The sequence below is a fragment of the Maylandia zebra genome, linkage group LG18 (genome assembly GCF_041146795.1).
Source record: "Maylandia zebra isolate NMK-2024a linkage group LG18, Mzebra_GT3a, whole genome shotgun sequence".
Classification (NCBI taxonomy): Eukaryota; Metazoa; Chordata; class Actinopteri; order Cichliformes; family Cichlidae; genus Maylandia; species Maylandia zebra.
The window spans coordinates 24,248,411-24,264,029 of NC_135184.1; the positions used below are offsets into that span (position 1 = coordinate 24,248,411).

Consider the following 15,619-nt stretch of genomic DNA (forward strand, 5'->3'; position numbering starts at 1 on the left):
ATCAATATGGGGGCTGGAGTGAGAAAGAGAAGACAGTGTGCAGTAGCTGAGGCATTCTCCTGAGCATGCATGCAGTCCTTGCTTTTATCCGAGCCCGATCATCCTTTCATTCAAACACCATAATTCAGGATACTTAAATAAAAGTGAGATTAAGAAACTGTAAGTAAGATCAATAGCGAGTCAGAAAAACCATGCACAAGACCAAAGTAAATGGAGCTTTGTACAGTACCATGAGGTGCTCCCCGCAGAAGATGATCCAGAAGGAGAGCAGCATCGAGTAGAAGATGCCCTGCCTGATGTCTCCAAAAAGCAGCATCCATGTCCAGTTGAAGCCAACAGAAAACCACTCCACTGGGATGTTGATGAATGTCATGGAGATTCCTAGAGCCAAGATTACCCTAGGAAAGCAAAAAAAACAACAACCATAAATTCAACATTACCTACTTTGATGACTTATGTAATAATATGTGACTCAGCGTAGGAAAAGCCACCAAAAGATGTAAACCGGTTATTTCAGCTAAGAACTGGACTTTCCGATATTTCCAGTGTTTATTATCTAAACTCCGCGGTCTATAGATTTCTCTCAAAACTATGTGTGTGTGTGTGGGGGTGGGGGTGTGGGGGGGGAGTGTTTTGTACTTAACACTTTCTAATGTATAAAAATTAAATAAACATCATTTTGACCCAAATTCTTGTCTCGCAAACCTCTGGGCTATGAGCGGTTGATTGCTGACCTTCCCAGTCAGCAATCAACCGCTGCACCTCCCGCACCTCCCACCCCTCTCCACCGCAGTCATGCTGGAGTCGTTTCCATCTTTAGCCTGTTGTGTTGATTTTTTTGAATGGACACAGTTTGACATCTTCATGTTAAAATTAATATAATAGAAGATTGAATTAATCTATTTTTTGCATGTTTATTGAAAAATTTTGAATTTTTTAGGAAAGAAGGGGAAAAAAAAACAGTTTGAACTAGCCTGGTTTTCATTTGACGCATCGAATATGGTGGCATATAAATGAAGTTTCATTGAACATTTCATTGAATTTGAATTAAAGACTGGGGAAGTAGGACTCCCAGTGGGATTTACTGCCTTCTGAGGTTGGCTGTTCCAAGTGATCTGGATCATCTTTATCATAGTGAGACATTCTCATCCTGAAGTGTGTTTTTATTTTTATAAAGTTACATCCCAACAAGTATTATTTGTTACTTTTAAAAAAAAACTTTAAAAAAAGAAAAAGTATAAACTTCTGTATCTGGACTAAAACTGTTACACACACATACATTTTTTGTTTTAGGCTGAGCATTTACTTAACCAGGCTTACTAGACTTCAGGACATTGATTAACTTACCCATTCAGCTACAACCACAGCATGTTCCCACAGAAGCTTGACTTATGCGTTTCTAAATCATGTATTTTACCTAAACAGCCTCATTACTGCTAGACCTTGAATATCTGTTTCATGAAATCTAGAGTCCAGTGAACTGAGAACAATCGCCACAGAGAAAAATTAGGCTCATCTTTTTAGCAAATTGCAACAGGTCCCTGCATGTGACCAGCTGATAAAACAAATACTGTAACTAGACAGATAAGAAGGCAAAACAGAGCTACAGAAGATAGATGGGTACAAACACTTTATGATAACACTGTGGGCAAGAGAAGTAATCTGATACACATTCTAAGCAATTTGACGCCAGAAAGTTCTGCAAAGTGAACAAAGTGAAACCACATTAGACCGGTATGTATGGAATGTGTCCAGGGCACCATCGACACAGGCAGGAGAACTGGGACCTGCATACGCCCGCATGTGTGAAAAAAGTCAAAGGGTTAGGGTCAAGTTTGTAAAACTGAAGTGGCAGACTTTTTTTCCCCTACTTAACATGGGACAGCATGAAAAGTACAGGTGTAACTAATAATATGAATTATTTCTTAAGTGCATTTGAGTATGTCAGGCAATAGATGTGAGCAACCATCAACATTATCATTTGTTTTCTGCCGTAGCAACTCAAAATGTCTGCTGCGTTCCTGAGGAGTTGACATTTTCAGCACGTTTCCAATGACAAAATAAAGATGTTTCATATTATCCTGTGTTCCCCCTCACATCCATCCTCCTCACAACTTTAGAGAAAGCCTGAGGTTTACCATTCTGACACCTATGTGGGCTAGTATGGCAGGAGACTCTAGTAAAGCTTTTAAAGCATGAAAAAATCATCCACTGTCCACAAATAGGGTACAATTCGCACTTCCTGAGAGCCTGCTGGTCATCTGGGAATAAGAGCCTTGAGCTGGAAAACACAGAGGGAAGGAGAGATACACTGTGTGTGTGTCCCGGTAGCGGGTGTGTTCCCATTCCTAAATGCGTGTGTGCAGCATGTGTCAGCTGAGTGCTAGCTTGCAGATTTTGTAACGTGTTTCACGCTTCGCCTGGTTTTTCCTGTGGCGCAGAACGCTGCCTCTTACTGATCTGTCTTCTCTCCATGGCAGGGGGTTAGACAAACACCGGGCTCGGAGCATGACTTCAACTTGTTCACAGGGCAGCACAACTGCCTCCATGTGTTGCTTGAACCTTCATCGACTTGGCTTGGTTATAGAATTAATACAAATATTTGAGGAGGTTTTTGGAATATACAAAAACAGCCATGAAGATTTCTCATGTTTCCCACATTGTTTTGCTTACACCACCTCATTGAATTTTCAGTAGTTAAAAAGCCAAGTGCGAAATGCCAACATTCCTAGATACCATTCCTCCTCAGACGCTTGATGAATAACACCCTCTGATCTCAGTGACCTATACTGTACACAGCTAGTATGACCTACTTGTTCTTTTCATCCATAGTTAATATGTACTTTCATCTAGTACATGCGCTGAAGCTGAGCTACTGTGTTATCATCTAACAATTACATGCAGGTCCTCAACATATCATTTATCTGTAATCACTGAGCCACAGTTAATTCAATTATTTGAATCTTCATCACTGGCCACCTGAGGGTAGATGGATGAAGTGAAGAGAAAGGTGGATGGCAGCAGCAAAATTTTGTGTTATTTGGAAACGTAAAAAGAAAAGTTGCACTTTTTACAGATCATCACTATGATACTGATAATGAGGGGGCCTTACTTCTCTAGCAGGACAGGAGGTCTGCTCATGAGGGTGATGCGTCTCCAGTACCAGATCATGATGATGAGGATGCTGGGTGTGAGGAAGGTCTTCATGGCAAACCAAACTTTGGTGAAGCCACCGTTCTGATGAATTCCCTGATGAGCAATAAGAAACGCTATCAGTGTCAGTGCACGGTAACATTAATAGAAGTTTTCCACTAAAACCTACTTGGCTCAATGTGATTCGACCTCACTCCATTTCAGTTTTTTTCCCATTACAATTAAGTACAACATAATGTGTGGGGGTCAAAACGTACAGCATAATAATGAAGGATGTCAAGGCGTTGGTATACCTGCTGCTCAATGTATTGTTTTTTTGTGCAGTCATTTCCTTTGTTGTTGGGTTTCAAAAATTGCATTTTTGATTTTGTGTAGGCGACGCTCTCATGACTCATCAAGTGATGCTGCTGATTAACCAGTCCGTGGCATGCAGTCTGTTGACGTACATTTTTGGATAGCCTCAGCCCCTGCTGTGCAGGTGCTTAAAAAAGGCCTGATAATAGGTACTACTATCTAATGGAAAACCCTAAAAACTTAGGCGTGTTGAGCAGAGCAGAGTAGGTACTAGTGGAAAAGGGCTATAACAGTACATCCCTTAACCCTTTAAAGCCCAGCATACTGTATTTGATGCATGTGTTTTTGTGAGAGTTTAATGGGGTAATGACATGTCATTGTGAAATCTTACAACAAGCCGGATGTCTCTGATCTCTCCAATTCCCACATTGATCTTCTTCCTCTCGTTGACAGGCAGGCGAATGTTGAGGAGGTAGTACTTATGGGCCACGCTCCCCACTTCCATGAAAGGTAGCAAGTCGCACTCGTAGTAACGGCCCTCATTCTCGTGAGTCTGGAGTAAACAAGCATTTGAAAACACGTTTACCTAAAGAGACAAGCTACTTGAATTTATTTTAGGTAAGCATCAGCATCAACAGTTCTGAAACTGACTATATCCACAAGATTAGCTGAATGTAGCTTTGAGGCAGCAGTGTAAGTAAATACAGAGCATTTTCCATTCTTCTTTCCCACAAAAATGTAAGCACAAAAATAGCCTAGGCAGTGTTTTCATTGAAAATTTTGAGTATAAAATATCTCCTTAATACTTCAGTTTAACTAATTTACCCATGTAACTTGTCAGAAGCCTTTACAATATAAAATATATTAAAATAATATAAAATAATATAAACATTTCTACCTGGGATGCTGTACCTTGGGCCAATTTTTTTTCTTTTTTACCAAGGGTTCAATTGCCTGCTTTGTCACTAGATCATAAATTTGAGTATTCTCACTAAGGCTAATGATACAGACCTTTTTCATAATATGAAGAGACTTTGGAGTCAGAAACCATGCGATTCATAATATAAACTAATATATATATAATAACTTAACTTTACAGATCATTCTTGTATACGCTGATAAAAAGGTTACATTATTAGTACAGCAATTTATCCATCTAGTTTTGCAATTAATACCTAAACCGAGTATCTTTTCCATAAAAGCTTTGTACCATATTGTTTCATATTTCTATTTAACAGCAGTTGTGGAAAAATACTATAATACCTCTCCTTTTTCAAGAGTTATGCTCTCACCTTTTAACAAACCCCATTACCCCTTATTGCTAGACAATAACCGACTAAATATGATTCAGAGAGGAGAACCGAGTTCTTGGGTAAATTAAGGGTGTTGCATCTAGTTCAGACATGTCTGTAAAAACAGCAGGGCAGACAGAGCTGTACTTTAAACCTCTAAAATACTTTATACTTATACTTAGGGCTGGGCGATATGACCCAAAATTCATATCTCGATATTTTTTAGCTGGATGCCGATATAAGATATATATCTCGATTTTTTTTTTTTTAAGCCATAAGTTAAGAACAAAAAGAGAGTTCTAGTCACACTGTGTCCCAGATGTGGGCGCTTTTATTTACATACAGCGTAGATGTACATGAAGAAATTACTCAAAAATAAATTATCAGCATTTATTAAATAATCATGGTCCATAAATAAAAGAAAACAATGTTGTTTTTGTGCATAACAAAAAGCTCACAATTGTGCAGTCAAAATGTAAACTAATAGACGCTGAGCATAATAACAAAGAGACAGATTTCACAGCTGCACCACGTCTCTGAACAGGTGCCATTTGTGGTCCTTATACACACACAGTACGGTAATATTACGTTGAAGCACAGTACTATCACTCCGCGAGGCTCCTCCCCGGTAGCCGTAATCCTCCAAGACAATCCATCAAGCGGTGCAGCTCCGTAGCTTAGCAAAGTCATATTAAAACATTTTTTGACAGATTGCCGAGCGCTGTGTACCACATAAAATCGGTTCGCGGTCAGTAAGCACAACCAGAATTCATACATAAGGCGCACTGTCGAGTTTTGAGAAAATGAAAGGATTTTAGGCCGTGCAGCCCCTCCGGGCTGCATGTCGTTAGCGCGGTTAGCTCGCTAACACGTTGACGCCGTCCAGCCCCACGCACGGTAACTCGCTAACGGAAATTTTCCGCTTTCATCTTGTCATTGCCTGCAGGTGAAGCTATGGGGGAGGCGGAGTTGTGTTCAGTGAAGGAGAGGCGAGGCCGAGTAACGTTGCGTAGAGACAAAAGTGGACGAAAGAGAGGCAAACCTGCGGCTCCACGAGTATAATTATAACGTAACATAGACTATATCGATATAAACGATATTGTCACATCTTATATCTCGTATGAAAATATATCGATATTTTTAAAAAACTCGATATATCGCCCAGCCCTACTTATACTACTAATTTTTTTTTTTAAGTACAGCAAAGAAATTAAGTTTGCACTGAGTTATTGAAGCTACAGGACAGAGGCAAGCCCAGACATGACACAACTTTGGCTCTGTGTGCCAAGTCAATAAAATGAGCAAGCTTTTGTAATTTAAAAGTCGAGCTACAGTCTTAACTACCTTGGTAGCGGTGAAGTTGCAGCTGAGTTTCCTCTGCTCGAAGGAGTGAGCCATCTCTGTCCATTCACTGTCCATATCATCTCTGTAGGCCAGGCCAACGTCAATGTACACCAATGATCCATCCTCTGGGGAATAATAATAATCATCATCATCATCATCACCACCACAACAACAAGAAGTTGCTTTTGCATTAATATAACACTTGATATACATATTCTAAGGACAATCCTGACAATAATAAAGAAGACAGAGAGAAACATTTTTCCCGATGGAAAGAACAAAGAAGGCTCTGAATAATACATATACACACATGTCTGCATTTTGACGTGTGTTGTGCCTCGTCACTGCACAAACCTGCTGCCTCTTATCATCCTCGCAATGAGATCAAATTAAAATGTGGTGACAGACAGCCACAGCCTTTTCAGTATACACCCACCAAATGCTCTTAGCAGTGGACGCCTAGCTTTTTTCCTTGTATGTGTCAAAATCTGTAGAACGTTTAAGAAGCAATCAGTGAGTTTAATCACTGGCAATCGGCATTTGCATCAAAAACTCAAGGGTACAGTTCAAACTGGCATACATTCATGTAAAGTGCAGATCACTGGCGTGTTAAACAGTGGTCCTGCAAATCTGGAAAAGTTCTGAAACACTCGTATTAATAAGATTATTTCTCAATATCCACGTGTTCGATATGGTTCCTTCCAAAGTAACCATAGCAAGGTTACTTCCCAATACACCCAAACTTCAACAAGACCTTAAAAAACCCAGCCCAGTGAATCCAACAAAAAGATCCAAAGCCAAGCTATTAAAGCTCCATCTTTAGATCACATTACAAAGCCAAGTGTTTTCTCCTCCAGCCCTCCAGAGAGCCTCTTGTGCCGTTATGAAACAAGCTGGAATGAAGAGAAAGAAACCCGGTGGCCTCTGCTGTAAGACAGGGGGGAAAAAAGGAAAAGAAAAAAAAGGGGAGAGAGAAGAAGAGGGAGCCAGATGAAAACTGGCAGCCGACTGTCTCTGTAATGCCCTCCCCTCTGCCATTGGTTGAGCTGGCCGCCCTCAAATGTCAGCTCGCTTCATGCAAACATTCCAGTCCACTCCAGCAGCCATTGCCACGGAAACTAAGCCTCCTCAACAGCTGTGTTATTGCTGGACCTGGGCCAGAAAGGGGGTGCTTGGTGCTGGGTGGAGTGGGGCAGGTGGGTGGAGTGGTTAATAAGGGTGACGCTCTTCTCTGGGATGAACATTGTTACACAGATAAGGTAGTCAAGGAAGAGATGGCCTTGTGTTACTTCGTCATACACCAGCAGAACAGAATCCACCCACCTTTGTGAGCTTGCTCTACTCGGGATTTAACCCTCATGGTATTTTGTTACCGGCAGATTCACAAAGTGGCTCCAGCGTTTCAATTGGGAGCTCACTGGCATTTTATGAAATCAGAATCAATGAATTGTTTTATGCAGTAAGGTTTATTGAATAAAAATGTAGACATGGCCTAATATTAGAAGTTGCGTCAGACAACATAAAACGGTGATTTGACTACCTGATTGTTCCTCTTTTATAAGATTAAAGAGCTTTCTGTAATGTGAGACACAAAAATGCCTCACATTACGCAATGCTTATGCCAATTTAGGCAGTCTGTTCGTTACCCGCCTCTTATTTTTTTTCAGTTTCAAGCTTACCTCCTCAGGATAAAAACGGAACAGGCAATAATGTTGTACACTAGAAAAGGGATGTAAATTATAGGGTTTAAAATTGTCAACTATTTTACATTTCAAGGTGAGATTCCTGCTTTTTCCAGCACTACCCGATTTCTACTAAATGTGGCACTCTGCTTCTTCTGCATCCATTTGTTCTCACAGCACCTCGCATAGCTTAGAAAGATCAAAATGAGTCGATGACATCTGGCAAAAAGGCTTGTCTGTGGTCCAGGCTGAATCACTGACTCATCTGTCAGACAGCCAGGCAGTAAACAACCCACAGCCCCCTGACACAACCGAGGCCAAGAATGTGAGCAAGTAAGGGATGCTAATGAGTAGGACGCCACTGTACCATGACTGTTTAGACAAGCCAGACCAGAAAGGCAAAGATTCTGAGGTATTTTGCCCTCTTTGTTGCTACAAATACTTCTCATCACCTTTGAGTGTGCTGGCCTACAATGGATTGTATTAAGGCTGACAAGCATGTGTCAGTCTAGATAAGCCTCTTTACATCAAACGTTCCCATCGTACTCAACCTGACATTCAAATACTTTGCTATGTATTGCAATCCATTTGAAGAAAATTTTTCATTGAGATTCAAATCGACTTCCCCAGACTCTGCTGGTGATCCAGACTCTCATTAGACTTTCTCATCATCCTCTCTAATCCCTTCTTTGAGGATTCTAAGCACCCTGCCATGACACCAAACCCTGTCTTCTCTGAGGTGCTAGTTATTTCCCTTCTCCCCCTCCTCTGAAGTACTTCGACGCATTATTAGAATGCTGCAGATCGAGCTGTGAACTAGTACACTTCACAACAATGTTGTTTTAAATTAGGAGAAGATGCAAAAAATGTTTCCAGTGGGAGACTGAAGACATCAAAAGGCAGCCTGGATCAGCTGCATAAACAAAACCAATGACAAATTTCAACCTTTTTTTCCTCCCTAACCCATTACAATTACATCTCAAACAGCTTACACATGGGCAATATCCCTATCAATCTAAGCTTATGTTTAAAAAAGAGAGTTTGAATTGGGATAATGAAATATCCAAGATGTATGGAAAACAAGGAAATGTAATTGGCCTAAAGCAACCAACACCAATACCTGCCTCAACAGTGACTGACAAAGACCCTGAGATCTGCGAGGCTTTTGAGACGAAACAGCAAGACATTCATCTTTGTTTGCTGCCTGTTTGCTGCCTTTCTGTGCCATACATTTAAGGTAGACGTTCTGAGGAATTCTGAGTGTTCAGGGAAGGTGAAAGAGGGAGGAAAACAAGAAGAATTGTACTGAAAAAGATTAGCTGTAGCTGACTTTTACAACGCTGGTGACTTGAGATTACAATAGTTGTGAATATTTCAGAGGTTAGCTTTGTCCAGAGCCTCTGTAAATAGTTTCTCTTCAGATTGTGAAAGCAAGAAATACCACAGAGACAAAATATTGACAAAGTTTGTGGCATGCAAAAAAAAAAAAAGCCATGTCCTTGAGACAAAACATGGGCTATGTTGCCCCATCCCTTATTTTCCTTTAAAACCCATAAGACACCTTTAGTTCTCACCTATCTGGTTGTACATCTTGAAAGCGATGTCAAACTGCAGAATGACCAGCATGAACTGGAACCACGGGCTCATCTCCTTGTTGGGAAGAGGAATGTGGACAGCAAACACAATGTTGTTAGCCTCGATCCTCTTGGCCATGGCTTCATCAAACGACCGGATCTTATCACACTCCTTTCGGCCCCAAGGCATGAACCATTTTGTTTGCTGCGGTTTGTTCGGTTTATCCACGCATTTTGTGGCCAAGTAGTGGACTGCTGTGGTGGGGCTGGGAGCTGGAAAGACAAAGTGGTAGAGGTTAGACTAAGTGTCAAACTGAAATACTGCAGGAGTTTTGTTTTTGCTTTTGTTTTTAAATGGTCCTACCATGCCAGATTTGCCCTCAAACTAACAAATCGCATGAAATTATTTTAGCCCAAATATAATACATCAGTCTTCAGTGCTGCAGATTAAACTGTTCAAGGACAATGTTAAGATCTTAGGAACAGTTGCCAGTTTGACTTTCAGCCAAATCAGTACAAACACTTTGGTAATTACTTTTTTACACTGTTTAGGAAATGCCTACAAGCAAGGCTCTGTCTGTGAAGTGAGAGGGAGGGAAAATTCCCGAAAGCTCTCAGGCACCAATTACAGTGTTTACGCATTGAGATTCATGAGCTCGACAAGACTGCTGTTTGCAGTCTCTACTCACAGGAACTATTGTAAGAGAACAAAAACGGCCATTATCATGACAGCAAAGAAACTCTGGCACCCTGTTGTAGAACCTAGAGGCCTGATGTGAACGACACCTGAAAGGTCTGAGTGAAGGTGTAGACACACAAAACAAAAAGCCCCCAAAAACCCCAACATTAATTCAGGAAATGATGCGGGACAATCAGCAAATAAGTGAATCTGTTAGATTTATAGTGGTTTAGCATTTACCTGCAAGCCCTTATACATTACCGGCTCAGACAAAGGTCACTTTTGTATTTATACTCCTCATAGCGCAGACATACACACAGAAGTAGCACAAAGAGCCAATGTAAATACACAGTACTTGCCACAGCAGTAGTGACATGTGAGGTCAAACTTTTCTGATGATTATAATTTGGCAGCATTTTAATAAATCATTCTATACACTCTTTAGTAAATTGATTTAAAAAATGCATCCAAACAGCTGTAAATGACCACTTTGTAGGAAATCATTCACCTGCAGCGTATAAACCAACAGAAGAGTACTGAAAGTCGTTTGCTGTTGGAATCTAATCAGCCTATCTGTGAAGTCAAGTAGTTACAGAAGTTACCACTCTTGCGTTAAATGTTTACAAGTGTTAACTCTCTCCCTTTATATGGTGACGCTAATAGATGCATCTTGATGCTTGGTCACGGAGCACGCATTTCACATACTAGAATCAACTGAATGCATCAAACTACACAACTTCCTGTTAACGATTTGTTAGAAGCAGTCCCATTAAGACCAGCAGTCTCACAATAGGGTCACATACACACTTAATCTAGTGATATTAGTTTCTGGACAGAAATGCTCCAGTTTTGTTCATGCTCCCCCAACCTTGTTGTTGTTGTGTGTGTTTTGTTTTGTTTTTTTAAACAATTTGGTCTCATGTGTACTGACTTAGGTTGATATGAAAAAGGGTATTAAAAGTAACGTGAATTAGTAAAAACTCAACATACATGACCTTTGTCTTTGGGGAATTCTCTAAAACTGTCTTTTTTCTGAGCAACTCACAGAGATGCATCAGAAAAGCGGACATAAAACAAGTATAAACACCCTTGTGCTGTTGTTTACTGTGATAAGTAAATGTTATGCGGTCTGACCCAGTAAGATTACCAGTATGCCTTTCACAAACCATATTAAGATGCCATCAGAACAGAAAGTAGTTCTGAAAGTGGATGTTGTTCTTCATTAATACAATATGGCCTCAACTTTTCAAATAATTTCATTCATACAATAAAAACTCTGAAAACCTAAGCCAGGAGGTCTGCACTACACTGCAGTGATGCAAACTTAAAATCAGAGCCATAAGTCAGACACTAAACTTGAACTGAAACAAGCAGTGAAGTAAGCAGATTTAATTTTTTTTTTTTTTTAATTCTTTATACACTTCCCACCGACAGACTGAATAAAAGAACAAATGGGTACCTGGGAGTTATGAAAGTCAAAACTAGGACAAAGGACATAAAAACACATTTATGCCTCAAAAATGTTTTGATTTGAATACTGGCTTATAACAAGCAGGATGTGGACTCAAATCATGCAGATAAAACTTTGAAATGGCTTCAATCAAAAGGTACGCAAACAAAATCTCACACTCTAAGATAAATATGCAAAATGCTGAGCAAATCTGAAAGAACTACTGGGAAGTTATTAAGCTCTTAGTAAAATTCCTAGTATGGTGACATAAGCTGTAATCACCGTCTAGGGTACTTGTAGGAAGTACTGACTCGTGAGGATGAGCATTCAGAGCTTTGAGTTTTCACATCCAGGTTGTAAAAGAGATTAGTGGTGTTTCAAAGACGATGCAAAGCTCTCTTCTCCATCTCTACTGTTAGAAAGCACCAACTCATAAGTGGTAACGCTGTTAGACCGATGTATTTTTCAACCTTTTATCGTGTCCAAAGGTGCAGTAGCCACAGAGGGAAGAAAACCGTGTGCACCTGTCCAGAAAGATCCTGTTACTTATCTGAACATCTAAACATATCTGCTCACTCCAAATCAAAAGCTAAAGGGCGGATGCCACGGTTTACACACCTATAGGCTCTCGCACAGTCATAAAACTCCACCACGAGGATCTTTATCTGTGCTAAAGGCTGTTTGAAATTAAACATTAAAATGCACACAGAGCAACAAGGACGACCCACTGGAGTGAATTAAACCCAGTTATCTGGATCCCCTCGGAGTTCAATTATCAAGTGACCCCGTGAGTCCAGAGGCACACCAGCTCCTCCAGTCTCTATCCCAGTGTGTCCAGAATAATGGCCATCCCCTCAGCCCGCTGACCCCATGCCGTGTTCCTGGGTTTGTCGGGAAACAAGGGGAGAAAACCCCCTTTCTACTCAATTACCCTCGCCGCCCCCGGCCACCGAGCAAACACAAAGGAATCTGGCTTCATTAAAACCATCTCAGCCAGGAATGAACCAAACAGGCTAATTTATCAGCCATGTAGAGAGAGGGAGAGGGGGACTGGCTGGTGGGTGGTTTCCAGACTCTAAAAGCAACACAGGCATCTTTCACATGGACCCAACTTCTATCGACCGTGCTGTTGCACTGCTGGTGGGGCTTGTGCGCGCGTATTTGAGTGGGTGGATTTGAAGAAACTTGACAGCAACTCCAATACAGACCTGAAGGCAAAAAAATGCAACGTTGACAGCTGCGCGTGTATGTGTGTTTCTGTGCAGGTCTGTGCATGTCTGCCTCGATGCAAATGAAACTCGTGGAAGACGGGAGAAACATTAATGCTCTGCCTGCGAGGCCGTGGGGATTTGGGGAGGAAAACGCAGGGCGAAGGAAGGAATGAAAGGAAGGTAGAGATGCTGCCTGGGGGCCCCCACACAGCGGATATTATATACGGGGAGGAGGGGGGAGAAGAGGGAGAGGAGAACATTCGAGTTGGGATCAAAGTAGTCGAGGGAAGGAAAAGAAAAAAAAAAGGTATCCCAGAGCTTTTCTGTGTTGAAACAGCCCATTAAAAGTGTGATGTTCTGCGTTATTTTTAAGCACAGAAACGAAGCCAACTGGTTGTGGGCACGCAGGCAGCGAACACCTTGAAACAAAAGCAGTGATTTAGAGCGGAGGTGCCATTTCGTCTCGAAAGGTAAAAAATACGGCTAAAAGTTAGCGCCCTTCGTCTTTTGTTTCACCGGGAGCGTTTATTACCGCTCCTATCAAGGTCAATAGCGACGAACTCAACTTAAAAGTTTTCCGTTTTAGCCTTTTATACACGTTAACCTTTAAATACCCGCGAGCACGCGCGTACAAACACAGACGTTAGCTTGAAAAAGCACGTAATAAAAGTACAGATAAAATTGAGGCAAGGAAAACGGGAAAAAAAACAACTTACCAATTAAACCGCCGACCATGAAGGCAAACGCCTGGAACAAAAGCAGAATAACTCCCACTATCACCAACTTTTTGGTGCTCATATTCTCAATAATAGCCCCCGCCATGGCGAAGGAAATGTTGGATTGAAAATATCACCACCGAGCGAGAAACAGTAATGTTGGAAGGACAAGAGGGGGAGAAGAAAGCGATGCATCCACTGCAAGTAGGAAGGCAAGCTGGGCCCCCACCGCTCTGCTCCTGCCTTTCAACTTAGGAGGAGGAGGGAAAAAACAGGAATCACATGACCGAATAGCGCTCAGCTTTATCCCTCAACAGCCAGCTAAGATCAGGGGGAAGATCTGTGGAGCGCCACCGCATTGCATTAGAGGCTGGTAATGCAGGTTACTGTGTCATTGAATGCCTGTAATAGCGTCCCTGTTGTGTGGGACAGGGCTATTTAAAGGAAGGTTTGTGAGGTCCCATCTCATGTTTGGAGCCGTCGACACATTGTCCCCCTAACCTATTCTTAGTCCAAGGTAGGAAGAGATATAAATAGGCGGCTGCACAATACTTAACTGTGTTCTGTAAGTTCAGATTTTTCTGGGCACGTGACATACTCAAAGGTTTAAGCCAACTAATGTTCGACAGTTAAAAATAAAATAAAAAAATGTCACTAAATCTTCCTGGTTCCTAGAGCCAGTAGATCAGACTTTCGCTGTCCCTCCAAAAAAAAGAGCCAATTTAATTGCTTATAATTTGTAATTAAGTCTTCACATTACATGTAGTAGAGCAGAGGTGTCAAACGTAAGGGCCGCCAAAGATTCCCCACTGTATAGCTTGGAAAATGGGAAGACATTTATATATTTTAACCTCTTAAATGTATTTCAGTTTTACTGCTTTTCCTATTGATGAAGACTTCTCCAATGCCCATTTATATTACAACAAAGTAATTAACTATCCTTTAAACAATTAAATAGCAGGAAAAAAATATTTTTCCCAACATTTCTTTCTATAGAAATTCCTCCTGCAGTTGTAAGGAGGAAAATGCTTCAAGCTAAACAAGCTGCTTCTCTGCATACAGACTGCTTTCATTTTGGCTTCTTAATTCAGTAATGGTGTGAGTGTGAAACTAATTGAATGGGAGCTGCTGAAAGAGCCCTTTTGTTCACGTTTAACTTATTGTATAGAGGTATAGGGAAATAATTAAAAAATACACTAAATTCTCTTTTCAGAAATTACAGAAAAGGACAATTTGCATAATACACAAACATGAGTATCTTCAAATCAAATCACTTTTATTGTCACATCACATGTGCAGGTACACTGGTACAGTACATTCAAATCAAATTCAAATTTTATTTGTCACGTACACAGTCATACACAGTACGATATGTAGTGAAATGCTTGGACAACTGCTCGTGACCTAAAGAAAACGAAAAAGGAAAAGGCTATGAATAAGATAGGAAATAAATATGAAAAATTAAAAAGGGTAAATTTAACTAGGAAGGAATAAAATATAAATTAAGGTTAAAAATGAAATAACTGTACAACACAAATTAGAATGAAGGGTAAATTTAACTGGGAAAGAATAAGATAAAATATATAAATTAAAGTTGAAAATAAAATAACTGTACAACAAAATACACAATACACAATATAGAACTATATAAGAATGTATGAAGAAATCTAAATATAAATAAATATATACACAATAACAGCAGCTGTACAAGTATTAACCGGAAATGAAGAATATAGTGACCAGTGTTGTGCAAAAACAAAGTCCAGAAAGTCCAGTGTGTGTGTAAGAACCATATGTGTGGGTCAGTACTGTGTGGTGGTGTGATTGAGAGACCGTATCGCCTGCGGGAAGAAGCTCCTCCTCAGTCTCTCTGTGTTGGTCTTCAGGGAGCAGAATCGCTTTCCTGACCTCAGCAGAGAGAACAGTCTGTTGTTGGGATGGCTGAGGTCCTTCACGATCTTCCTGGCCTTGGTCCAGCACCGCCTGCTGTAGATTGAGTGCAGGTCAGGGAGCTCGGAGCGGATGGTGCGCTCAGCTGACTGCACAACCCTCTGTAGAGCTCGTCTGTCCTGCATGGTGCTGTTCCCGAACCAGGTTAAGATGTTTCCCGCCAGGATGCTCTCTATGGTGCACGAGTAAAAGTTCCTGAGCACCTTGGAGGGCAGTTGGAAGTCTCTCAAGCGTCTGAGGGGGTAGAGACGCTGTCGGGCCTTTTTCACCACGG

The 15,619-nt window shown here is 41.0% G+C and overlaps 1 protein-coding gene across 2 annotated transcripts in view; it reads right to left on the bottom strand.

The window, feature by feature from the left end:
- Positions 1-13,701, bottom strand: part of wls (Wnt ligand secretion mediator) — a 29,630-nt gene extending 15,929 nt beyond the window's left edge. The window contains exons 1-6 of one of the 2 annotated variants that reach the window (XM_004570564.6): positions 13,396-13,701; positions 9,340-9,612; positions 6,084-6,208; positions 3,839-4,000; positions 3,113-3,249; positions 230-398 (exon numbers count right to left, since the gene is read on the bottom strand). In XM_004570564.6, coding sequence (XP_004570621.1) covers positions 230-398; positions 3,113-3,249; positions 3,839-4,000; positions 6,084-6,208; positions 9,340-9,612; positions 13,396-13,501 — 972 coding nt within the window. In that variant the 5' untranslated portion in view covers positions 13,502-13,701. The remainder of the gene's footprint in view (positions 1-229; positions 399-3,112; positions 3,250-3,838; positions 4,001-6,083; positions 6,209-9,339; positions 9,613-13,395) is intronic. The other variant, XM_004570565.6, reaches the window with a different exon arrangement.
- Between the last annotated feature and the right edge of the window lie 1,918 nt (positions 13,702-15,619).